The sequence below is a fragment of the Phaethon aethereus genome, assembly GCF_964289735.1.
Source record: "Phaethon aethereus genome assembly, chromosome: 1".
Taxonomy (NCBI): domain Eukaryota; kingdom Metazoa; phylum Chordata; class Aves; order Phaethontiformes; family Phaethontidae; genus Phaethon; species Phaethon aethereus.
Genome location: NC_138575.1, coordinates 14,370,522 through 14,396,099, shown reverse-complemented (window position 1 = coordinate 14,396,099; position 25,578 = coordinate 14,370,522). Strand labels below are relative to the sequence as shown.

Genomic DNA, 25,578 nt, shown 5'->3' with positions numbered 1-25,578 from the left:
TGGAGAAGAGTGGCATATGGAAAACGCAAAAGTGCTCCAGTAGAAGTATCCATTCCGCCTACTTGTGTCATGGCAAATGACTTAAATAATCAGAGAAAATTTCTGAATCTTTTACATTATTTTAAGGTAGAATTCTGCACAGGGCCACAGGCAACATGTAGCTTTGTCCAGAAATGTTCTAGGCCCTTCCCCAAGCACCATGTCTTAAATAAGCCAGAAACTGATATGAAAGCAGGGTCAACAAAATAGTCATCCATTTTTTGTTATGTTTTTTTTCTTGCTCTTCTGTTTGACAAGACAGTTCCAGAATTTTCCATCTTCAACTAATCAATATTTTCATCTTTTCTCAACATCATTGCCTGTTTTATATTGACTGTCTAATCTAATCCCTAAAGCACTGCTTCACCGACTCACACAGCATGCTACCATTGAAGAAATTACATAAAAGAGGATTATATAAAATTATATGAAAGAGGAGTCAGACATGCTTTTTATTACTGAATGACAAGACCCCCTCAAACTGCTTATTTTACCCTGCCTATCATCTATTTCCTCTATTTTAAGGACATTTTAAGGACAAAATTATGATAACCCATCAGCATTTAATAGTTTGTATTACTAAACTCTCATTGCAAAGTTTTTCTCTCCTAACTGTATCCTCCTTTTTTTTCACCAGTCACAGCAAAGATTGTGTTTCTAAAGTAAGAACTCAGCTGTAGTGCATGGCTGCCATTTGGTTTGGAAGCTCTTTAAATTTAGCTTTTTGTTATCTATTCCATACTGTACATTGGGTACTGTAATCTTTCCACTCTGATATGACACAAATATGTTTATTGTTTTAAATATTCAGAATAATTCTGTTCTTAAATTGGATTGACTTGAAGTTTATATCCACATGTTTATGATTACAAATTATAAATTTCATAGCCAATTAATATATAGTTAGGCACTTCACTTTTTGAAATGCTGAGGAGCTACCACATCTTTTTGTTTCAGAAACGGTGTCTGTTTAGATATTTAATTTGAACTTTATGAATGTAGTGTTAGGATTCTGTTTGAAAATAACAGTAGCAATGAAGTAAAATTCATTAAGTAAATGCAGTATCTAAAGTCCTGCGTCTTTTGTTTTTTCACCTACTTTTGATGGATTTTGTCCAAGATTTAAGTTGGCAATCTCTTTTATACACCCCATAAATAAAAAAAAAAGAGAGCAAGACTTCATTACATATCACATTAAGTGTCTACCTGACTTGTTATAGCAGCCAATTTTATTTGTGCTATAGATCGTGGTTGGCTGTGAGGCAAATTCTTGCGGGGACCTCCACTCTGTGATGCTGGAGTATACGAAGGAAGCCAGGTAAATGACAGCAGAATACATAGACCTAAAAAAAAATGAGTTTGATATTGAAAACCTAGAGAGCTTTTATTTATTAAAGCAATTACTTTGCTATTCATCTTGTAACAGGATCTGAACAAAACCTGTGTGCAAGCACTGGGATTTGTCTACATAACTCCCGTAAATTCTCTTTATAACTCATCCCAGATGTTGACAGATTCATGGCACTGAGCTTGCAGTTACAGTCATAAGCATGCTCCTGTTAAAAATGTGCTCGCAGAAAACCACATTCACAGGAAACTCTTGTTTTAGTATGATACAGGACCATATATTTAGGACCAAGCTATAATGAAGTTGGAGTTACTTATCTCCAACTTGTTCTTTAACTAGCAAACAATTAACAACACTGTCTCCTGTGCTGTAGTATAGTAGTGCATTATAATTTGTAAAAGTGAAGGTGTGTTCTGTGTTCAAATGACTGTGGATGAACATGGAGCAAATTCTGTTGGAACTCTTCTGAACACTGTAAGAGAGAGACTAAGGAGCAGACTCCTGTCATGCCAGCCCAGAGGAGCTCTGGGTTGGACTCTGCTGTGTGTACCACCACCAAGGGTTCCGCAGTACTCAAACCTTGTGCTGGAAAGCCCTCCCTGGCTGCACCAGCACTTCAGCCTCTCACCTCTTGTCTATTTGTGGCTACAGAGCATGGAAATTATTGCTGACAATCTCTTGGGTTTGTTTAGTAACACAAGGCAATGCCATGACCCTTAGAAATTATCTGTTTCCCTTTCATTATTCTTTCAGTTGTTCTAAAACTTTTTTGTTGTTGTTGTTTCCTACAGGACAGACTCATGGCAGCTCGTCCAGACACACTGTCTTCCTTCCTCATCTAATAGCATTGGCTGCTCCCCATTTCAATTCCATGAAGCTACCATCTATAACTCTGTCAACAGCTCCATGTGGAGAAGAATAACTATCCAGCTGCCTGATCATGTCTCATCCAGGTAGGTTACTGAAAGGTCAGCTCACTGTGGACCCATAAAATGTCAGCTGTCTTACTGGCACTGTTCACTTGGAACAACTGGTGAATTAAAAATGCTCCTTTATTGCTGGATTTAGATCTGATAAAAAATCAATGTTTTTCAGAAATGTTAATAGAAGTGGCTACTGCCAATGACGTAGCAGCCACCCATTCAGGCTGGGTCTTTCCAGTTATTGGAGTCACAGCCCCTTCATACAACATTTTTCATTACATCTGCTGCTGGTGTATTTGAATGTCACTGTACAGATGTGTTTAATTGGTAGATATCATAATACGCTGTTTGGATTTTGATATTTGCAGTGCAACTCAGTTCAGGTGGATTCAGAAGGGAGAAGAACTAGAGAAACAAAGCTGGGCAATTGACCACGTGTACATCGGGGAAGCGTGCCCTAAGCTCTGCAGTGGCCACGGATATTGCACGACTGGAGCCATTTGCATTTGTGATGAAGGATATCAAGGTTTCTTTTCTTCAATTTCTTACACATCTGCTATTAGTCTAACCTAGCTCAAAATTAAACAGAAAGACAGGGTGATGTATCATGTCTAAATTCAACACTGGTATGCTTGAGTAACAAATTTTAAATTAATAAATTGACAGAGCTGCAAATAACAGCTCTTCCTTCCCTTTACTCTTTCTGGACCAAGTCAGTAGTCTCTCCTGTCTGGCACTGTATGGAAAGCCCATTCAGCCTGCACTGAAAACAGAATGTGGCTACCTGCTTACCCAGAAATGGCTTCCAGCCCTGTACTCCTTCCAAGGGTGCACCCACTCCCAGGGGATGTGTGCATGGGATCCAGACGTTGGTGACTGGCACCTGTAAAAGACTCAGTTATGTGCCCCATCAGGACAGAGTGTTCTGCTCTAATCCCTCAATGCAGCTAAGCACATGCCTAGTGGTACCTGAGTGCCCTCATTAAATTATAAGTGCTTTGTGGGAGTGGAGCCAGTGTTTAACATCTTCCAGGAGACAGTCTCATAACTTTCTAAGATCAGATCCCTTCCCTGTTTTAGATGCATTGTCCTTCAACCAGCAATTTGATGTTCCTCATATTGTCATCAATGCAAAACAGAAGAAACCATACTGCAGTTATACTGATGTAAAAAATAAGACTCACAGCCTCAATTTTCTAAAAAAGAATGCTGTACAGTAGTATGCACATTATTAATGGATCTGCTGAAATATATTCAGCCTGTAGTCACACTGTATATTGGGCTACAACCTTGAATGGAATTACAATGAACTGTAACTCAATTTTCTCTCTTCTTTTGATTTTTGTGTGTTTTATAACTTCACTGTGTCATTTCTAGGTGATGACTGCTCTGTTTTTAGCCATGACCTCCCCAGTTATATTAAAGATAATTTTGAATCTGAAAGAGTCACTGAAATAAACTGGGAAACCATTCAGGGGGGAGTGATAGGGAATGGATGCGGGCAGCTGGCACCCTACGCCCATGGAGATTCACTCTATTTTAATGGTTGTCAAATACGACAAGCTGTGACTAAGCCTCTGGATCTCACCCGAGCAAGGTAATACTTTGAGCCTAAAATGCTCTTTTAGCAGCTCATGAGAAAGGAAACTCTTCATATGTACGTGCATCCATGTGGGCCAGTACTGCTGAGGATGGACTGACCTGGCTGTACTAGGCAGTCAGATGTGGCTGGCAGATAAACATTAGGGTTGGCAAAATGCTTAGTGACTTCCATTTGGGAGATGGAGAGTGAGGAGGAAGCAATGTCAGATGAAAAGGTCAGATGTTTTCATCATGCCCAACAGAGCACTGGTACGCCAGCACTGACAATGAAGCCATTGGCAAAGACTGGACAGCAGACTGTCTGGACCGGTGCCTGATCTGATAAGACAAATCCCATGTTTGTATGTGCCTCCATGACAGTTATGACTAAAGATGCTCTTAGTAATTACGGACTCATTTTCCCGTTTCAGTTGTCAAATAGAATTATATTCACCTGGCAATGAACAAGAGTATCTTTTTCATCTATTGAGTCTCTTTGGCCACAGAAAAACAAATACAACCAGCCTGTGCTGGCTTTTAACAGAGTGACAGCTTTCTGGACTGGTTTGTATTTAGTTGTTTAAAGCAAGGTTAGAAACAGGATGAGTTGGCAAATGGGCCAGATATAAATCAAGCTCTTCCTTTCTTATTTGAACACCCAGGTAGAATACAATAAATCTTTTAGGCACTTTATTATATTCAACCTTTATTCGCCCATTTTAGCTTTTCATACACTCATTTGCATGTTTATACTCTTTACATATCTCAGTTTTGTGCAGATACATGGTAAAATTGGATCTCTTGCCTCAAACTATATGGCAATATGTTATATATAGCAAACTATTACTTTGAAAGGGGAGCTGTGATTTAGAGATGTGAGAACAGTTTATTTTGCAAGTTAAAAGTAATGATTCCTGAAGATGCTCAAAGTTTTAATAAGGTAATTGCAATAAACCTGGAAATGCTATTGTTCCTGTTTGGATACCTTTTGCATATTGAAAATACCTTTTCTCTCTGTGTTTTACAGCAAAATCATGTTTGTTTTGCAAATTGGAAGTATTTCACAAACAGACAGTTGCAATACCAATCTGAGTGATCCTAACACTGTAGACAAGGCAGTGCTCCTCCAATACAGTGTAAATAATGGAATTACATGGCAAGTAATTGCACAGCATCAGCCAAAGGACTTTATACAAGCCCAAAGAGTGTCTTATAATGTTCCCCTGTGAGTACACAGTCACATTTCATTACCTCTAAGCACACAAGATATATTTCTGCTAAGAAAGAATCTATCTTTGCATTACTGTGCAAGAAAAAATGTTGATGAGAGTGTAAAGAAAGAAGAAAACTTAAGGGGAAGGCTGATTAAGAAATTCCAGCCTAGTGTTTATGAATATACTTGAAAGAAAAACAATACTTGTTTTAAAGATGGGGGGAGGGAGGGAATTCCTCCTTATCTGTGTGCAATTTTCACCATTAAATATTTTGCATGTATGGTGTGTTAATGTTCAGGGATGTAAAAATAATGCTTTGACTTTGCTCTCAGTTCCTGTTGGGGGGTAGGTAGGGATGTGTAGAACACCTATAGTCTGGAGCTCTGACAGGCTCTTGTGATTGTGACAACAGGGAAGCACGAATGAAAGGAGTCTTACTGCGCTGGTGGCAGCCCCGTCACAACGGAACAGGTCATGATCAGTGGGCTTTGGACCACGTAGAAGTCGTCCTGTGAGTATCAGCTTCACCTCATCCTACCCCATCTCAGAAAGCACTGAAATTCCTCCCGCATGGCACGAGCGTTAAGCTAAATAAGAACCATTGTGGTCCAGGGAAACCTTTGAGAACCAGTCTTTGCTAATGCTCTGCCCTGGCTGCAACAGTCAGCAGTTAAGACGGCCATGAAATAAGTGGCACAGCAGGGGTATGTGTTGTGCATTGTGGAAAAACGCAGGAGGGGAAGTGGGGCTTTACCACCACCAAGTATTGGTGTGGTCCTCTGATGCAACAATGACTGTGAAAAAAATATTGTGCTGGGACATAAGAAAGGATATTTCTGTTCAACGCTGTGCTGCCATGTAAGGCTAATTTATGTCCTTTTGAAGATACAAAAGAGTCTGCTGTATTGCTCTTTGCACAAAGTAATGTTGTTGTGCCTCTGAAAAATTTGTGTTAGCCACTAATGCCTTATTCGTTTCCTTTTTTTAGTAAGAAGGATACTGTTCAGAAACAGGGTTCACTATATCAGGTTCCTATGGTCCGAGCTCTATATTCATCCCCTTGTCAAGATTTTACCAAGTAAAGTGTCTGCACCCTCCTGATTCTCCCATTCTTGAGATGGGTTTCGCTGGCAGCTAACCCGTTTTTCCTGTGTTACGTCACGAAGAGATGACCTGCTTTTTCTCTAACAATTTAGTTCCAGTAGAAGTGCAATGCTAGTGGCTTCACGGGCGGGAACTCATCGCTGACAGTGGTTGGCAGAGAGAGGCATGCCTGCTCCATAGATAGGTTCAAACGTTCCTTTTATTGAACAATTTAAAAACCAGCAATGAAGAAATTAGGCTTGGATAACCTCCAGATTGTGTAATTATAATCATGAGGTTTCTGAATTAGCAGAGACATTGCAAGTATTGTTTTGTAACAGTGGCAAAGTAAATTATCTGATTGCTAGTTAGCCCTGTTCTTCCTTCCACCAAGAAGCACCAGCTTGCATGGCACTCATATCAACCCCAAACCAAACTGATCCCAACACTGAGTAATTGTACACGCTCTGCTGCTTTTACACACCTTGCTAGGCTCTGCTTCCATAACATTAAGCTTAAAACATGAAGGAACAGAGGGACGGATGTGAATCCTGGCTTAGTTAATCAATGGCTGTACAATGCTGCATCAGGAAAGATATGAAAGAGTATGAACCTGCAGGGGGTTCACAGTATTTAGGAAACCATGGAAAAGGGAACTGGTAGTTCTGAAATATTCCCATGTCTTTACCTTGCAATTAAAAAAAAAGAAAATCAAAAAGAAAAAATCGGATCAAAAAAAAAATAGAGCATATTACCTATCAATCTGAGCATTGAATTAGGGAGTATAAGTAGGAATAGGACAGATCTTTAAAAGGTGATTCTTAGGCTGAAATATGGAGAACTTCCTTGACGATGAGATCCGACAGGTTGTAGACAAGACACACAAGTTGAGTGGTGACAAGTCAGTCATATGAGATGTTATACTAGAATGGAGGCAGCAATAGAAATGCTACAGCAAGCAATCGCACCTTGCCTAGAAAAGGAACCAGATGGGCAGACAGTGCCTCCTCCCTTCTCTTCTTTTTCTCCCATTAAAGAGTTTTAAGCCTCTTCTGAATATTAGCCAAAATATCAGGCTAGAGACAGAGTTTCCACCTGTCCAAGTGACACCTGGTACAACCCACAGAGGAAAACAGATCAAACCAGACAGATTTCTCCCTTACCAAATACTGTGAAATGCAGTGCCATGGCAGCATATTTCCCAAAGGCCAAATGTGGAGTTCCAGTCCCTGCTAACTACAACACGTGAGACGTGCTGCTCTTGGGAAAAGCAGAATTACATGCTGTGGTGCATATGGTTCATATGCTAGCATGTGCTCAGAGCTGACGGGTGGCTTCGACCCCTCTCTTTTGCTCAAGTTACAGAACCACAGAATCATTAAGTTTGGAAAAGACCTTTAAGGTCATCAAGTCCAACCATCAACCCAACACCACCAAGTGCACTAAACCATATCCTGAATTACCATGTCTACATGTTCTTTGAACACTTCCAGTGACGATGACTCCACCACCTCCCTGGGCAGCCTGTTCCAATGTTTGACCACTCTCTCCGTAAAGAAATTTTTCCTAATATCCAATCTAAGCCTTGCCTGGTGCAACTTGAGGCCATTTCCTCTCGTTCTATCACTTGTTACTTGGGAGAAGAAACCAACACCCACCTCACCACAACCTCCTTTCAGGTAGTTGTAGAGAGCAATGAGGTCTCCCCTTAGGCTCCTCTTCTCTAGACTAAACAACCCCAGTTCCCTCAGCTGCTCCTCATAAGACTTGTGTTCCAGCACCCTCACCAGCTTCGTTGCCCTTCTCTGGACATGCAAAGTTCTATTTTCACCTTCTAATTCATCAAAATATTCTGTAGGCCTCTTAAATTTTATTTGCAAGTAGCCCACAAAAGGTTTGATAAAGTCTTTGGAAAGCTTTCTGAGAGGAGCCATACTGTTCCTTGTTGATAGATACCCTCACCTGGGTTTTCCTTTAGATCTACTGTTTCATTCAGCCACTTTAGCCCCAGCACTTCAGTTTCTTCACCTGTAAAATGATGAAGACACTCGGTCACCTCCACGGAGAGCTTCCAGGCACACAGAAAGGAGCCTGGATCAGTGTTAGCACCAACCCTGGATGATCCTGCATGCACCAGTGCTACCAGGATACACATCATGAATACTAGGGGTAGGACTTAGCTTTAATTCTTAATATTCCTTCATTCTCCAATGAAGGTCACAGAAATCTGCCTGCCCCTGGGGAGAGAAAGCCACTTTGCTCAGGCAGCTCTCCAGCGAGAGGCAAGAAGATTGCCAGAGGAGACCTCTGTGGGCAATAGCCACCCCAGGGCTGTCTAACATGGCTGCAGAGAGGCATGGCCTGAACTAAAACCATTCACCAGGGTGCTGTCATTACCTCTTTCCATTAATTCTATAGGGTGTTATTGCAGTCAGTAGGCTTCTGCCTGGCTTATTTGTTCCAAAGCTGGGATACCTTAGGAAATATCTGTGCCTCCCAAACTGGAAGTAATTCCTGTTGACACTCTGACCTTTTCTCAGAAAGCCATGAACAACCCTGGCTACAGGACCTGTTGATGGTCCGTGTCTAACACAGTCCATGCCCAGTCCTCTTATAACTCCATCACCCACCTGAACGAGACTCCGTCCACCTCTCTGGGCACCATCAAAATTATCCTCACTGGCTCTGGTTTAAGTCCTAGAGTTTCATGTTTGTTCATGATCTGTGTACTCACATTGACACGGCAGGCAAGCCTCTAGCCCGTGAGGTGTTATAGCAAGAAGCCAACCTATACTGAGAGGTATGGTTTGGGACATACAGAAATTCCTGCTTTCCACTCATCTTATGTTTCCTCCACTATCCTGTGGGCTGACAAAGAGGTCTAATTTTCCCAAATGCCCTAGGTGCTATCTGTTGGCATGGCTGCCTGCACCCTGGGGTGCATACCTAGATGCTGTACCAGCTTTTCCTCAGCCCACAGGCAAGTAAGCCATACTCTCCTTGCACAGACTAAGGGCTGGAGTAAGAGGGCAAGCAGGGAAAGCACTTGCCAGCAGGGAGAGCTGGTCTGTAGGGATGTAGCACAACCAAGGATCTTCTTGATTTTATTTCCCATTCAACATGGGGGATGTCCCTGCTCCTCCTTACAGTGCTCACCCATGGGGACAAATTTGTAAATACCTGCTTTCATGGCTCAGCTCTTTGCAGCAATACAAAGATTTGAAATTAATTCTGTCACAGGCCCAGCTGCCAAGTCATAGTGCAGATACTGCTTACAACTGATGCACAGCCAGGGTCCAGACACTCTGTTCAGTCCAACTGATTTCTGAGTCAAGGGCCATCATCCTCTCAGCAGCAAACACATTTTCAGGGTGCAGTTTCTTTGTTTTCTTTTTGCTTCCAAGATAGTTTGTGGGAGGAAAAAAATTAACCTGCAGATTATACGTGCATGCAACATACCTGGCAGCGATAAGAAAGGCCAAAGATGGATGCTTTTGTACATTACTTAAAATCATTCCACTTTTGAATGAATTATTTGAATCACTTATTAAAAAGCAGTATCAGTAAGACTGATACAGCTGCAAATGGTGCTCAAATTGAGCACCTCTTTTGAACAGGTGAAACACAATACCTGCTTCGACTAAGTTACACGTTAAATCGATCTTGCCCACTAACCACTTGCAACTTATTTTAACAACGGTTGATGTCTATCCTGCGGTGGGCAGAGGATACTAGTTGTCAAGTTGTCCAGTCCCTTTTAAAGCTAGCACCAATTATTCCTTGATAGTGCAGCATTTTTTCTCTCCATTCGTAAAGAAAGCTCTGGGCACAATTCTCACACATTCCATGTGGCTCTTCTTAGGATAAAAATGTATTTTACCCCAGACTTAAGAAGGAGTGTTTTTCTGTGCCCCTGTACTTCTGTCCTAAGAAGAGCCCATGTCCAACCCAGCATTTCATTTGCACACTGTTTTTCTCCTGAAGCACAGCTCTCAGCCTTGTCTGCTGCACAGACACCACGCACTTTTTTGCATGTGCATTTGGAACTGCCATTTCTTTGTGTATAGGGCAGGCCCTTATAGACCTCTCATAAACTCAGTTCTGGTCAAAGGTGTTGAGAAATAAAGGGTAAAGATAAGCTGAATGCTAAGGGTGTGATGTTGCTTTCTTTGCGCTCCAAAACTTGTGATGTGATCCAAAGGAATTCGAGTTGTGCAAGGAATGCAAATTAAAAATGCACCTACTATTTTATGGTTAACTGTTGGATAACAGAACAAAACCCTCCATAGCCATCACTCCATGCTCTTCATTGTCAAGATATTCTCACATTTTTGGCACAAATGATTTAGTGAGAACTTATGTTGCATTTGGTGCAAAGATGTTTATCTTTATTTTGCAACATTAAAATACAAATTATATATTCTAGCTCTAACGTGCTCATGTGGAAAAGCATTTTCATCTGCTTCATTTTTTTAGTAAAAAGCAATTATTTGAAAAATGCATTTAAATTAAAGTATCAACATATTTATATTAAAGAACAGAAATAGTTCAAACATTAGGTAATCATCTGAATATTCACAACATTTATGCCAAATTTAATATGACGCGGTCTATGCTTTTATGACATTTCTATTATGTTTCTAAAAAGTGCATGCTGAATTTTATAGAAAAATATAAACATTGATTTGAAATATCAGGAAATAATTTGTTCAATTTTTATTTTCAAAAGAGATGAAAAGTCCTATATTGCCTCTAAACCTCATCAGGGTTTTATGACTAATCACAGTGCTGCATGCATTGAAAGGCATTTTCTAACTTGTGTTGTATTTCATTGTTTGCTGTCATTGGTTTTACACTAGAATAAGGTAAGTGCTTTCCCTGAATCAATATCGAATGTATGTTTCTGTTACAGCTACAGCTCTTTCAGAAAGTTTTGTCAATGATGGGTTGGCAGAAAATCATTTATACTCCCCGAGATGAGCCACATAGCTCTTGAGGGCCCTGATCCTGCAGCAAGGGAGCACTGGGGGAAGTTAAACTTAGCAGAAAGTGTTCAGCACCTCACCCTGTACCGCAGTGGGAGTTTCACTGAGGCTGCGGCGAGGAGGACTTCTCCTTCTCCTGCAGTGCAATGAGACCTGCCAACGGAGGGCACCCGGTGCATTGCATCAGCTTGCTCAGCTCCAAGAGGGAATTCCCACTTTTTTCCATAATTAATGACCACAGAGCTGAAGCCACAGCCAGATAGTGTATGTCGGTGAATCTGCATGGTGGCATAGCCACGCAAGCTCCTTAGACACACAGCAAGTGTCTCCCAGGTAGTTCTTTTCTTTCTTGTAAGTCTGCTGCTTTGTGCTGTCACAGTTAATAGAAACCACTAACCAAAATAGTTACTGAACTCTGGGTTCAAATCTTGACCTCATCAGAGCTAAAGAAAATTCATCATTGATATAAGCTGTCAGGACTTCAGTCAGAGCACACCACTTTTCTCATTATAGCACCCTCCTAACAAAACATTTGTAATTCAGCCTCAAAATTTACCCCAAGCCTAGTCCTGAGAGGCATGCCTTTGCTGTTTTCTAAGGCTTTGTTCATGTTTCATTTTGTTATCCAAATATTTTTGTTTCTATTTGGTTCCTATTGTGCCCTGTCAATTAAAAATAAAAACACAGAAATGATGAATGACTGTATATACTGTGTTTTTTTACTGCATATGTTTCATTCCATTTGGCTATGTTCTATTTTCATAAACTTTAAATTGCAGACTTGTAGTTCAAACTGTGCTTTAGGAAACATGCAATAGCTCGAATGCTCTTATTAAAGACTAAAGACTCAAAGCGACTCCTTCTCATAAATCGCTTTATTGTAGGTATTTACTGAACATGCCCTAGACTGAATTTTGTTCTTTTGTATTGGCTGCATATTGTTTTCATCTAACTCATAGAACTCCAGTGACCTCCCTGAAAAGTTTTTTTTTGTTTCCTACATAAATTGGAGAATTATTATCTTCTATTTATTTTTTAATAATGCACTCACAACTGTTTAACAGATTATGCAGCAGTTGCTCCTATTGATTGCTTTTTTGCTGTTTGCTCCATCAGCAATACACAGATAACTATTTTGGATCTGTACTATTCTGATTCACTGATAGTTCAGTGAATGCACAGAAAAGGCAGAAAGCTCAGCAGATGCTGACCAGTCCATTACACACTTGCAAAGCAGCCTTCAAGTTGCCACTGATATCCAAACAAAAGTTCCCTCTACACCCTCCATTATGGAAAATGGGCTCAATTCCTAATATAGCTTGATGCTGCCCAGCACATCTTGAGTACTCCAAACAAGAAAACAACAGCAAAAGTATAGTAAAGCTTTTTATCAGTCTGTGAAAATACAAATAAAATTTGTTATTAATAGTATTGAAAGCATTCTTAAATCCACCAAATGCAAGGAATGCGTAAGTACTCCTGCAAAATCTATTATATAATTCTTATTGTGATCTTATATAAAGCACTATGGATCTTTCTTATACAGTGCTTGCCTCCTACCAATATATAAAATTAATTCAGAAAAATAAATATAGACCTACTCTGATTTTGTGAATACTGGACTATACATACTATACAATACAATACGATATTGTAATACAGAGGGTATACATATTTACCTACAGCAAGAGTGAAAATCATGCCATTTTCTATAGCAGGCATGAAGTTTTTACGTGGTATCAAAGTAGTAGTTGGCTAGTCTATCTATCTATCTCAGACATCAGTGAGGACAAGTCTGAACCATGTCAGTGCAAGTAAAAAAAAATAAGCATTTAGTTCTTGAGAATTTACATTTCTCTTATTTTTCACACACTGCACTGTTCTGGAGTTCAGTGTAAGACATAAATATCTGTTTCTTTGTAACTTCTTGTCCATCTCATAACAAAACAGAATGATATACATAAAAAATAAGTAAATTTCTTGTAAGTTATTAGGTAACCCTTTCTTTGTTCCTTTCTTCAATTCTTTGGGTTTTTTATTGTTGTTGTTTTTTTCTTTGTTCATTTTTCTAAACATCTTCATCATAACTTTAAGGCCAAATACAAAATGGTTTGGCATCTGGAGTGAAATAGAGGCCAAGTGCACCTGCCAGTGTCCAAAACGAGTCCTAAAAACCTCTGCTGAGCTGTTGCTGAACGTCAGCAGACCAAAGGCAGGAGGGAGATGGGGGAATGTGAAGGCCCCTGGGCCAAGGACTGTAATTCAGCATGTGCCCTGGCTATCCAAGTCTTGCCCAAGCCGAGGCTCTCACAGCCAAGCTCAGTCCTAAATTTAACCAGGTCCAGAAACAGCAATTTTTTCAGCAAAACACATTGAGAGCCTCTGTTTGGTCCCATGTACCTAGAGCGAGGCCACTCAAAGTTGGGCTGTGCTTTCTCCCAGGCCCCTGTCTCCTGTATTTGGGCTGCAGAGCAGCCTTCTCCCAGCAGATAGGTGCTCCATCCTTACTTCATGGTTAAGATGCTCTCCTGAGAGGTGGGATGTCACCTGGAAGGCCCTGTGTCTAAGGAACCACCCACTTCCCAGGTAATGGGAGTTAAAGGGAAGGCAAGATTAAGACCTCCTTCAGGACTCATGACCAATGGCAGACACTTTAAGGAGCGCGTTCAGGGTCGTGATTTCCCTCCTGCCTTCCTCAGTAAGGCACTCAGCATTGCAGCGCGGGTGATGTTCCACTGAGCTGACTACAGGACCAGAATAAAGACTGACCTTCAATGCTTCTTTGCACTTGAGCTACCAAGTGGCATTAAAACTATATAAACTCACCTCTGTCACTCTCTCCCACAAAATTCATACAGATCAGCACAGACCTTTCCTTTTCACTTGAAGAAGTCAGGTGAAAGGACAAGTCAACCTCAAACATTAACCCCCCTCTCAGTTGCCAAATGCTCTAGAGCTCTGCCTTACTGTAAGAGTGACAAAAGTTGTGCTGAGTGTTGATCAGTTTGCTTTCATTGTCACCAGGAGCTAGACTGTGTTTCATTCTTGTATGTCCATTCCAGTGGGGAAAAAAAAAATTTGCAAAGCCTTGGAAAACTAGTTGGGAAGCAACTTGGATGTGCTTAGGGGTTTATAACCGAGATTTTGACACAACTGCTTTTATTCAGTTTAATCAATCATGTTCTAGATTAGCTGTTGAAAAGGGTATCACTTTGTTTTACAGATTTTTTTAGATGAAATGAGCATACTACAGCAAAAGCTACCTTTGCCTCTGGAGGACGATACATATTTTGCAAACCATGCAATTATTCCTTTTTCCTAAGGGCCATATTCACTAAAGATAAGCTTATGCACTAGAAAGTAAAGTATGACTGTTTATCAGCATCAGTGTTCACTTCTCACTCACAGAGCAAACTCACAAGTGAAAACCTGCCTTGCACCCACAAATGGGAGATTTGTTGACTGTAATGTCTCCTGCAGGCCTTTACTTCAGAGACCACCTTTAAAGTCTTAAAATCTGATGGACTTCTTGGTTTGGAGGGTCCTGGTAACACCCAGTCCCTTGGAGTAGAGATGTTTAGGTCAGGCATCCTTTTCCCACTGCAAGATGAAACTAGAAGGCACAAGATCCTAAGGAGGAAGGGAGGATTAGGAGAGGGAGTCAGAAATTAGCCTGAGACTGCATGGATTCACTATGACTTTGCAGCTCCTTTCCCCTGGGAAGCAAAAGAAAATTTGGCCACACAGTCACCAGCAGCTCCTCCTGGGTGAAGCTCCTTACACTTTTTGGAGTTGTGCTTGGGGTCTGCATGGTTAACGCTGAACTTCAGAACACACAAACGCTCTAATTCTCATGTAATTCTGAATGCAGTTTGGCTGTAGGTCTATGTAGACCTGTATTTGTGTGCATGCACTAGGGGTTTGGATACGTATGCAGACAGACTAAGAAAAGGCACAGCCAGATGAAACTCTGTGGCTATACTGCAGATTCCTGCCACAGCAGAGGCAGTAGGATGGAGTGTCTGTGATGCTGCACATCCAGTTCTTTCCAAGTTGTATGTAAGTCTGTAGAGGCCGTAAGTAGACTCACAAGGATGCACCACAGATGTTACAGCTCCATTTCCAAATCTGCCAAAACTTGGAAACTGAAGGTGGAATCCAGGCCTTAGGAGTTAGATGGGTTTCAGGTACCAAAGTCCCAGACAGCCATCTTGTCTACCACTGCCCTCTCATGGTTCGTTCTTCCCGCAATGGGAGAAGTAGAAACCTATGTTAGGTGGAATAGGTCTTGTCCTCCAGGTAGGTCTTCCAAACAAATGTCCCTTCTTCAATCAGGCTGCAGCCAGGCTGTCTCTTGCCTAGTCTTGTCCCAGATGTGTTGATGCATATTTACCAGATCTTTCTTTAATTTTGGATGGGGGTATGTAGGGGAAGGAAACATTAAGTCTACATAAAAGTGTTGTATTTCACTTCCCATATGGTAAAAGTAGAAGATAATGAAGTAGAGTAAAGCTTTTCTTTTGTTCTCAAGCTCAAGCAGCTAATGCTGAAAGACAGAAGGATAACTGAATTATAAAACCACTGTAGAGAAATGCCCTGTATTGAGAGGGTATGAAGTGCATACCGCTTTAGTGAATCTGGCCTTAGGCAGCACAAGTTTTCATCAGCTGAAAGCTCTTAGCCTTTCCCTAAGATAATGAATTGTAAATAAAAGCAAAGTGGGACAGATTCTCAATTGCCTTGTACCTTGCTGTTGTACAAAGGGTGCACTTCACACAGGCTTGAAAGGTCATGCAAGGACAAAGACGAATCTGTCCCACCAGCTTACTGCTCTGAAAGAATTTAAAGTACATATAAAAGAACCTGACACTCTTTTCTTTCTCCGCCCTTTGATTTTAACAGCACTCGCAAACAAAATTATATGATGAATTTTTCACGGCAACATGGGCTCAGGCATTTCTACAACAGAAGACGAAGGTCACTTAGACGATATCCATGAAGAAATGAGAAATTTATTTTTTTCCTCCCAACATGTGATGTGTTGCTTTCCATTCTTTAAATCTAGCACTGCGTCTGGTATCAGGACTTTTCTGCAACTGGCTTGATGAATAACTGAAAGCCTCTCTCAAGACAGAGTGTACACCACTTTTTCGCACTGTGAACTAATGAGAAGTGACTTATTTTCTCATAGGTAAATGTTTTAATGTTGATGTGTCTGTGAAAATTGTGATCTGTTGTAATATCAGTTACAGTGGCAGTATTGGAAGTAAGCAACTAATTCTGTTTAACAGGAAAAAAAGTTTAAGCACAAAGACTTTTCAGATTTTTATGTTTAAAAAACCTACATACTAAGTACAGAATTTAACATTCTTTGTCACATAGGTATTTAAGTGCACTGTATTTCTGCTCTGTGTCATTTTATATGATTAAGTTATCATTGTTTGTCCTCTTTGTATTCTCTTCTACAACATGACACATTGGCACTGTATTTACTTGTTTTGTTGTTGTAATATTTTTGCTGCTGATTTTTGGGCAATTTACCTTCTGACAAAATGTATTAAAAAAAATATCAAAGTACCTAATCAAGAAGATAATTGCAAAAGTAGTTGTAAAGGCATTGATATCCTTCGGTCTTATTCTTTGATATGTCTGTTGGCTAGCATTGTTTTGTGGATAAAAAAAGAATGCTTGACTTTAAACTTTTTACTACTAAGGAGTTGTGGATAAAGCCCCAAACAGAAGTTCCCAATTCCCTATCTAAATGTAGTCAGTTCTCTGCAACTGATTTACTTACAGTAACTGCCATTTGGTGTCTGTAGTAATGAAGTGATTTGTAAACAGTGAACGTTTCATCGTGTTCTCTTTGGTGTTTGTTTCTATTGCGGGTCATGTTTGTATCTTCTGATAAAGTTGTATCTACACCAGCAACGTTATAATGCCCCTATAGCCCTAAACTGTCTATTATCATAAATAAAATGCTTCACTTTATGGTGAACCAAGCTAAAGATCCATGCTTCAATAAAAATAATGTCAACAAAGATTCTGACGTTAGACTTTTCAAGCCATGCAGGCTTTACATGAAATCATAAACCAAATTCTTTTCCTAAATACCTAGATTCTAATGCAAGTATCAATGGTATTTTTTAATATTTAGTACCTCACACTTAACAGCACTTTGCAAATAACACAAACCAAAAGATCTTCCCAGTCCCACCTACCACATAACACGGTCATTGGAACAAGTCCTGGTGCAAGGAAAGAAATGGGACCACAGACCAATACACACTCTCACTTGTCTTTATCTGCAAACCCAGTATGCGATGTGCAGATTGGTGTTTCCACGCTCTGAGGACTACAGTGCAGCACATAAGGAAGCTGGTTCAGAACAGAGGAAGTTGCTAATTTTTAGAATCATAGAATCATTTAAGTTGGAAAGGACCTTTAAGATCATTGAGTCCAACCATTAACCTAGTGCTGGCAAGTCCACCACTAAACTACATTCCTAAGCACCACAGCTCCAGGGATGGTGACTCAACCACTTCCCTGGGCAGCCTGTTCTAATGCTTGACAACCATTTTGGTGAAGAAATTTTTCCAAATATCCAATCTAAATTGCCCCTGGTGCAACTTGAGGCCATTTCCTCTCATCCTATTGCTTGTTACTTGGGAGAAGGACCAATACTCACCTCACTACAATCTCCTTTCAGGGTAGTTGTAGAGAGAGCAATAAGGTCTCCCCTCAGGCTCCTTTTCTACAGAGTAAACAACCCTAGCTCCTTCAGCTGCTCCTCATCAGAGAGAAGTATTATATATACCTGCTATGCTCTTACATCATGTGCATCTGCTTATGGCACCATACTGGTCTGAAGCGGAATGGTGTTTGTTACATATCCATGCTCAGACACCTAAAATGTGTTTAACAGGTTTTTGATCAAAGGTACCTAAGCAGTTCAGGAAAAAAGGAGGTCATTCAGTGACCAAGTAGTCAAAACCTTGGCTTGGTCAAAATTATGCAACAGGCCTTGGACAGACCTGGAAACTTACCGCAACCACCCAGCCTCCTGCAGCTGCAAACTCAACATACAGTTCTGAAGAACCATGTGTGTGCTTTTAATCCTTGAAACAAGACAAAGGATCTATTCAGAGAAAGAGCAGGAAGGAAAAAAAATAGGGTTATTAAATAATATAATAGCTTAATGTTTGGGCAAGAGATTTTAAAATATTGTAATAAAAGTTTCGCCCATTGAACAAACAAAAATGCAAGATATAAACACTCCTATTTTTTAAGACAATTTTATGTGCCCGATTATGTCAATAGATGGGTGATTTTTCAATCTAAAATGCATGTGCAGCTAGTGTGTTGCTAGGCAATTAATTTATATTACAGACTTCAGATACAATGGGGCACTTAATCTGACTTCTCTTTCCAGGTAAGAGACCAGCATAATCAGAGAATCTGCTTGTATTTGTATTTATTTCCTTTGAGTAACATACGTAATCATGACTGCTGAGGAATCTCACGAGGCATTTCACCAGAACTCCCTACAAACTGCACATAGGCTTTTCTCAAGAAAATGATCCCCACTGGTAGATTCCCAAGTCATACCATCATTTGCCCTTTTCCAGATTCCAGGAAGTTCTTCCTTATATTTTTCCCATTACTACAGGAGACAAGGTAGCATGCACATACGGCATGCTCAGCATATGTGCTCTTTTATTTTTCCTCCCATATGACTGAAAACAATGAGTCATCTGAGATTAAATAGCTCTTAAAACAGCAAGGGTGAATCAGCACATAGTCAATGGCAATAAAACAGTGACACTGCTATAAAATGTACTAATAAGCTTATCTATGTAGGCGTAACTATGAAAATCAATACTTTTAGTATGCTCTATAGCCTTCCTCATTTCTCCTATCAGCTCACTAACACATGTTCCCATAAAATAAAGAGATTGTAAGATAAATGAAATAAAAATATAGAAAGATGAAACTCTGACCTGCTGGAGTTCCTGGAACAACCAAAACTTGAAGTTCTCATAATTTTGCCTAAACGTTCTCTTGAGCTTGCTTCATCCAAAGGTGGTAACATTAACTTAACAGGAGGAAATGAGCAGAGCACAAGTATTTTGAAGGACCAAATTAGGCTTTTCATGAATTTGACAATTAAGAGAAATGGGTAGAAATGAAATAACACAGCAAATACACTCAAGGACATTGTCAAAGAGCAAGGTAAAGCACACAAAGTAGGCAAAACTATAGGAGGAGAATCAACAGCTTAAAGTAGTTTTTAAAAAATGGCAGTTTGCATTGTATCAATAGAAGTGTTTATGGTAAAACATGGTAAATATATATACAGCTGCCAGTGCTGGTAAAGTAGACAGCAGTTGTCAGCTGTTGAGCCTTTCACTTAAATGCAGATGTAAACAAGCTGGAGAGATTGCAGAGCAGCAGAAACAAGACCCTTGAAACCCTGAGCTTGCAAGTAGAGAGAGTGGTTTGTTTAGTCTAGAAAGTAAAACATTGGGAAAGAGACATGACAACAGCCATAAACATGGGTCTATTTTATTTACTTGCTAACCCTTCAGGGCAAATGTCACTGGGTGGAAATGCTGCCACAGCATCACCGTATCAGTTATCCATCAGTGGGGAATGGGGTTTGGTTGTTGTCCACGCAGGAAGCCGGTGCGAGGCTCCGTGAGCCCCGCTGACGGACGCAGAAAGGGCCACGCACAAGCAGCAAGGTGCAGCAGATAAACCCTGCTCAGTTCAGCTCTGTAGCGAGGCTTAGCTAAATGTGACTCAACACTGGAGTAACAGGAACAGGCTAGCTGTAGAGGGGAACTACCTTAATCCCGAGCCGGTGAGGGAGCCTCAGAACCAAATCAGATCAGCAAAAGGGCTTGACTACCTTAAGCATGGCCCTGAAGAGCTCTTCAAGGGCTGTTAGCAATCTGGAGCAGCTGAGACCACCCCACCTCTCGCAGCACATCTCCGGTGAAGGAGTGGACAGAGCACCCACCACCCGTAGGTGGTGGCTCTGCCGCTGAAGAAACGACCGTGAGGTATGAGGCTGCTGAAGTCACACGGATGACACGTGGATGAACTCCTAGTGTTCTCCTGTGATACTGATGTTTTATGACTGTTGCTTTTTCTTCCCCATGTTCTTCTTGGTTCAGCTGAAGGGACCGACCTGGCAGCAAGCCTGAGGACTTAGGCCTGTGCGTGGCTAATTACCACAGAGCCTGATGGGGAGAGCTTGAGCTGGCACCCAGCAAGGAGGGGCCCAGTAAAAATGGTATCCCAGGGACGGAGGAATACTGTACTGATAATGCTGATAAATTCTGGGTTTGTAGTTTGATTCTGTATTTATTTGGAAAGAAAATAAGTTTATTAAGCTTCTTCAGGGAAAAAAAAAAAAAAGGACGTGGTTGTGCTTTTGAGCTATGCTGCTCAGGGAGTGCTGTGAAAGAGTTAGTGGCAAAGAAGCTATTTCAAAGGGCTCGGCTGCTTCCCTGATTGCCCCTGGGAGATGCTGGGCAGGCACAGGCTTCAGGGACACTTCTGCGTTAGGATGCTATTGCCGATACCAGGAGAGGCGGCTGATAGCCCCAGGTTCCTCTCTCGCTGCACACTGACTGTGCACACAGACGCCAGCCTTCTGCTGGCACCATATTGCTCCGGGTGTGCTAGAAGCAGCACGTGCAAAGCCATTCAGCCGCTGTGTATTCGTGGCTGGACACCCAGCTGAGCTCATTTAAAATCACACCCTTCTCAAGGGACGTTTTAAAGGATTAGAGTTCAGCCACTTTCAAGGAAGTTTTCATGGTAAAAAGGAAAATGTCCTAATGTTTGGGCCTCTGCTAGAATAACTGTGTTATTCTGGACAATAACAAAGCTTGACATGATTAATGTATCTGTATAGCATGTGGGTAGTAACTAATTAACAGGAGCACTTTGAGAACCAAGCCAACTGCCACTGAAATCAGTGGGAAAATCCCTGTAAACCTAAACGCGTTTCACTTCAATCTGGAAATGTCCACCTCAACTTCGCTAATTCAGCTGGTTTGACTCATCCTAGGACCTGCACAAGACTCTGCGGTCAAATATATACAGAGTTTTTTCTGCCTTAGAAAGTTGTCTCATTATTAGAACTCTGTAGTTAGGGAGCAGCTGGGAGTGACCCAGTCGATGGAGCCCATCTGACCCAGTTCGCTAATGTGGGATGTCCTGTATGGGATGTCCACGCCAACGAGACAACCACAAGTACCAGAAGTGTCAGAAGTCTCCGCACGCCCCAGGCCCTCAGCTAGCTCCTGCGCCCGTACTCACTACCAGCGGTTGTTTGAGGAAGTTGAGAACTAAACGGCCCAACGACTGGAGCGCCAAGTTTTCCTTACGCTGCTGGAGAGCAATGGCTCCCGCTGCTCCATCCCGTTAGGCAGACGAGCCCTCGGAGCTCACACTGGGCCCTCTGTCATCACACAGCTCCAGTGGTGTGTATGCCATTCACTAATTTCCCCCAATTATCCTCCACAGGAGTTTTTTTAGTCTCTCCAATTGTCCATATTGTTTGTATTAATTCCCCCTCCCTTTTTTTGTTTTGACCAAAAATCTTCTTTTCATCTTGTTCCTACTGAGTTCAGCACTATATTAATCCCTTCCCTTCTCCCAGAGCTGAAGAACTGAAGCATCTTTTACCCTTTTAGACAATGCTGGAAAGAAGCAATAAAAAGAACTATTAACCTTGCCAGTGGGTCCTGCTAAAATGCACACAAGAAATTAAAACCAGCTTCAGTTTCATGTATTTAAATGACACAATTAGTGTAACATAATCTGCAGTGTGGATTACTGTAACATTCAAAATTTATACTTTTGTGGATTTTTCTAGCAGGAAATCCGCTATTTCCCAGGCTTTCTCCTCCCCCTCCTCTTTGTGCAGGGTGTATAAGCACAGGCCTGTCCGCGCTACGTTGCCGCAATACGTGCTTTACTGGTAATAAAGCATTTCAGAACTTCAGTATATCAGTGGTGACACAACACTGTCATAAGGTCATTAATCCTAACACAAGCTGCGGAGGCCTAAGTTCAGGAAAAAACAGGTTTTTGGATAAATAAATATGAGTCCAAAAAAGTGTTTTTCCCAAAGTCTCTCCATTTAACCTGTTCTGTGTAACACTGGCATCCAGCACCATTCCACATGAAGTTTGGTGGATGCGGCATGTCTAATATAGCACTCTGAAGTTGTTCATCAAAATGCTTTTTGTTACAACAAACCTCTTATTTAAAATGCGACTTTTGAAATTGATAACACTGAAATTTAAAGTACTGTATTTCAGCTTGAATTAATTTATATTTTATTTCAGTTACTCTTAACCTCTAACAAGGGCTAACATGTCAAGGAATCATTTTAAGGTTTTCAAAATAATACATTCCAGTAGACACCAGTTTTACAATTTTTTCATGGTCTCAGTGCATAAGAATTTCAAGATGTTTTTTCCTACCAATTCTAGATACAAAACCAAATCTCTAAAAATCTGAGAGGTGAGAAAACATTTTCTCCTGGGCAAGAGAGAGAGCTATTGTTACGTTGGAAAACGTTTATAAATCAAGGACTGAGAGATGAGATCAGTGAAGATGTTTCACTACTAATTCCTGAGTACTCACAAGGAAATTGACAACTACGTAACCTTTGCATCCCCAAATAATTAAGAAACTACATCCAGCCACTTGTGAGACCAACCACTTCGAGGTCCAGGCTGACAAGTGTGTCTCTCACAGCAGAGGTGGCAAAAAACACACTCCTCGTTATAACAGAAGAAAAAAATTGTAAGGAAGTCTCTTGAAGTCCTTCAGAAATTTGTATTTTTACATTCATTTTTATGACTGGCACGCGTCCACGTCTGACGCCTGGCGTATATACTGCGCTTCTAAAAGGACAGAGCACTGATGTCTGCTTTTTCAACTTCATTTTAGACAGTAACTCCTGAGGCGTCTTCACTGGAATTTCGGGACAACCCAACTGGGGTTTATTTAACAAATAACACGGCGCAGCCCAGCAGCACGCACACGAGCGCAACGAAAACAAGCAGGCGATGTCCCGTACATTGCATCACCGCTAGCCAGTGCCTACTCCACCTTCCCCGGGTGTATTTTGATATTTTAATTAGAAATTAATTATAAGTGTATATTTCGTGTGTGATACATAAACCCGAAAGGGAAGGCTGGGGGTGACACCTCGGCTACCCCCAGGTCAGGGCCCACGCAGGTCGCGGGGGCGGCGGCGGGGGACACACGGTACCGCGCCAGTAACGGCCGCCACGGCGCCGCCGGGCGGGGGTGCGTACCCGTCCCGCGCACACGCGCGCCGCACGGGACGCCCCGAGGCATTCCGGGAGTTGTAGGCCGCGGCGGGTACGCGCCCGGCGGAGGCTGCCGGGGGGGACTACGAGTCCCAGCCGCGCCCGCGCTGGTCCGCGGCCGGCAGGGGAGGAGGCGGGGGCTGGCGGGCCGCCACCGTCCGCCCCGCATGCCTTGCGCTCACCTTGGGCGCGGAGGGGTGGTGGTGCGCGGCCGCCGTCGCGAGTGACTCGCCGCTGGGCTAGGAGGCAGTGCCTGGAGCTGAGCGGAGCGCGGCTGGGCTAGTGTAGGTGAGCGCGGCGTGCGGGGCCGGCGGCGGAGGGGTTCCTGCTGAGGGGGTGAGCCTCGCCGCGAGGAGCGCCGGGTCGGGGTCGCGCTCTCCTGGTGCCTGCGGCTCCGGCGCCGTAATCCCGGGCCGGGGGCTGGCCTGGGGAGGGGTATATCTCGCACGGTGCTCCCGCCTCTCACCGTGCCTTCCCTGCTCCCTTCGCCCCCTCTCCCTGCCCGCCGCTGCCTCCTCACCCCGCGCCCTCCCCGGCGGAGCTGCCAGAGCCGTTTAAAAGGCACTTGCGAGCGCGGCGCTGGCCTCGGCGCCTGCCCGAGGCAGCCGGGCTGGTCCGTGCCTCCCCCCTGACGCGCGCCTTGAGGCTCGGAGGTTGCCCGGGCAGCAAAGAGCGCCCACGCTGCCGGTCACCGTAAGATACACGCAGGGTAAGTGGCAAAAGAAAAATGAAAGGGGGAACCAGCGGAAGGTTGAGAGAGAGTAGTTTCCTCCTCCAGCGACTGCAACCCTCTGGCTTCAAGCTGCGGGCTTGAAGGTTTAGGGCAGAGCGACTGTCCGAGAAGTCTTGTAGTAACATGAAATAACTGTTTCGCGCTTTGTTACTAGCTTCAACCCAGAGATCTTCAAAACCTTGACTAAACCATCCCCCGTGCCTCCCCCCCCCCCCCCCCCCAGTTTTCTGGCAAAGAAGAAGATTGTGGCTTTCCCTCTGTCAGTATTTTTCAAGTTCTGGTCTGCAAACTGTGAGAACATTTCAAACTCCCTTAGAAGGGATCAGTGAAAGCAAGCAGGAAAAGCCAGCCGGAAAAGTAAGTAGGCTTAAATTTGCTGTGCTGGTGCCCATACTGCTATTGCAAAACTTGTAATTGTCTGAACATTGAAATATGGTTGAAAGCTGTTTTCAGGATGCTTCAAAGTTTCAGATAACCCAAATGGCTTTTGCAGCAGGCATTTAGAGATAGTCCAGTAGTACAAAAAAGAAAAAAAAAAAAAGTTTAAATTACTGCCGTTATTTCTGCTGATGACTCAGCAGAAAGTACATTCATAATTCTTCATATCTGTCGTGGTAATATGGTTGCATAGCATTGGTTTGGATGGGAATGACTGACAGTCTAAGGGTCTGGAATTTTTTTGGCCAAAGCTTTCACAAAGGAAGACTAAAATTTTCAGACAGACTTTTAAACTGTCTTCTACTAAATGTGCAATAGAATGTATTCTGGGTTAACAGGTGCATTGATTTATACTACAGGATTTTCATAAGTAAGGTGCTACTTTACTAGATGCTGTAAAAATGGAGAAACTAAGGTAGTTAATGTTACAGTGTCAGAAGCAAGCACGTGTAGGTGACGTGCACTGAATTAACTCTGTGGGGAATCAACTCAGATTGGCCTTCCTCAGGTGGCAGTAATCACATTTTGTAATTACACTTGGTCTATGGCAATTCCAAGCCTTCTCGGGGCACACAGTAGGTGTTCCAGTACTGCATTTAGCAGTATTCCTGAAGTTATTTTATTAATTGTCTTGCAATGTACTGTGAAACATCTCTGAAATGGAATGGGGAAAGGGTAGAGGGCGAGAATGGAGCTTCACCCGTGCAAAGCTACCGTTGCTAACTGATAAAGCATATTCATTTCAGATTGCATATACCCTTTTGTATAGACTTGAGGGCTTTAACTCAGCACTCTCGTGCTAAAAGCTTCGCTACGCTTAAAGGTATATTTGTGGGGAGAGCTGGGGCAATACTGGATTGTAACCAGAATCATTT

General features: G+C 42.2%; 1 protein-coding gene across 1 annotated transcript in view; it reads left to right on the top strand.

The window, feature by feature from the left end:
* The window catches only part of RELN (reelin), a gene marked incomplete at both ends in the record, with an annotated part of 255,345 nt that extends 239,173 nt beyond the window's left edge, over positions 1-16,172 (top strand). Inside the window, 7 exons of the mRNA XM_082013997.1 lie at positions 1,284-1,357; positions 2,179-2,340; positions 2,679-2,836; positions 3,688-3,907; positions 4,919-5,116; positions 5,518-5,616; positions 16,076-16,172. Of these exons, the coding sequence (XP_081870123.1) occupies positions 1,284-1,357; positions 2,179-2,340; positions 2,679-2,836; positions 3,688-3,907; positions 4,919-5,116; positions 5,518-5,616; positions 16,076-16,172 (1,008 nt within the window). The remainder of the gene's footprint in view (positions 1-1,283; positions 1,358-2,178; positions 2,341-2,678; positions 2,837-3,687; positions 3,908-4,918; positions 5,117-5,517; positions 5,617-16,075) is intronic.
* Positions 16,173-25,578: the final 9,406 nt, after the last annotated feature.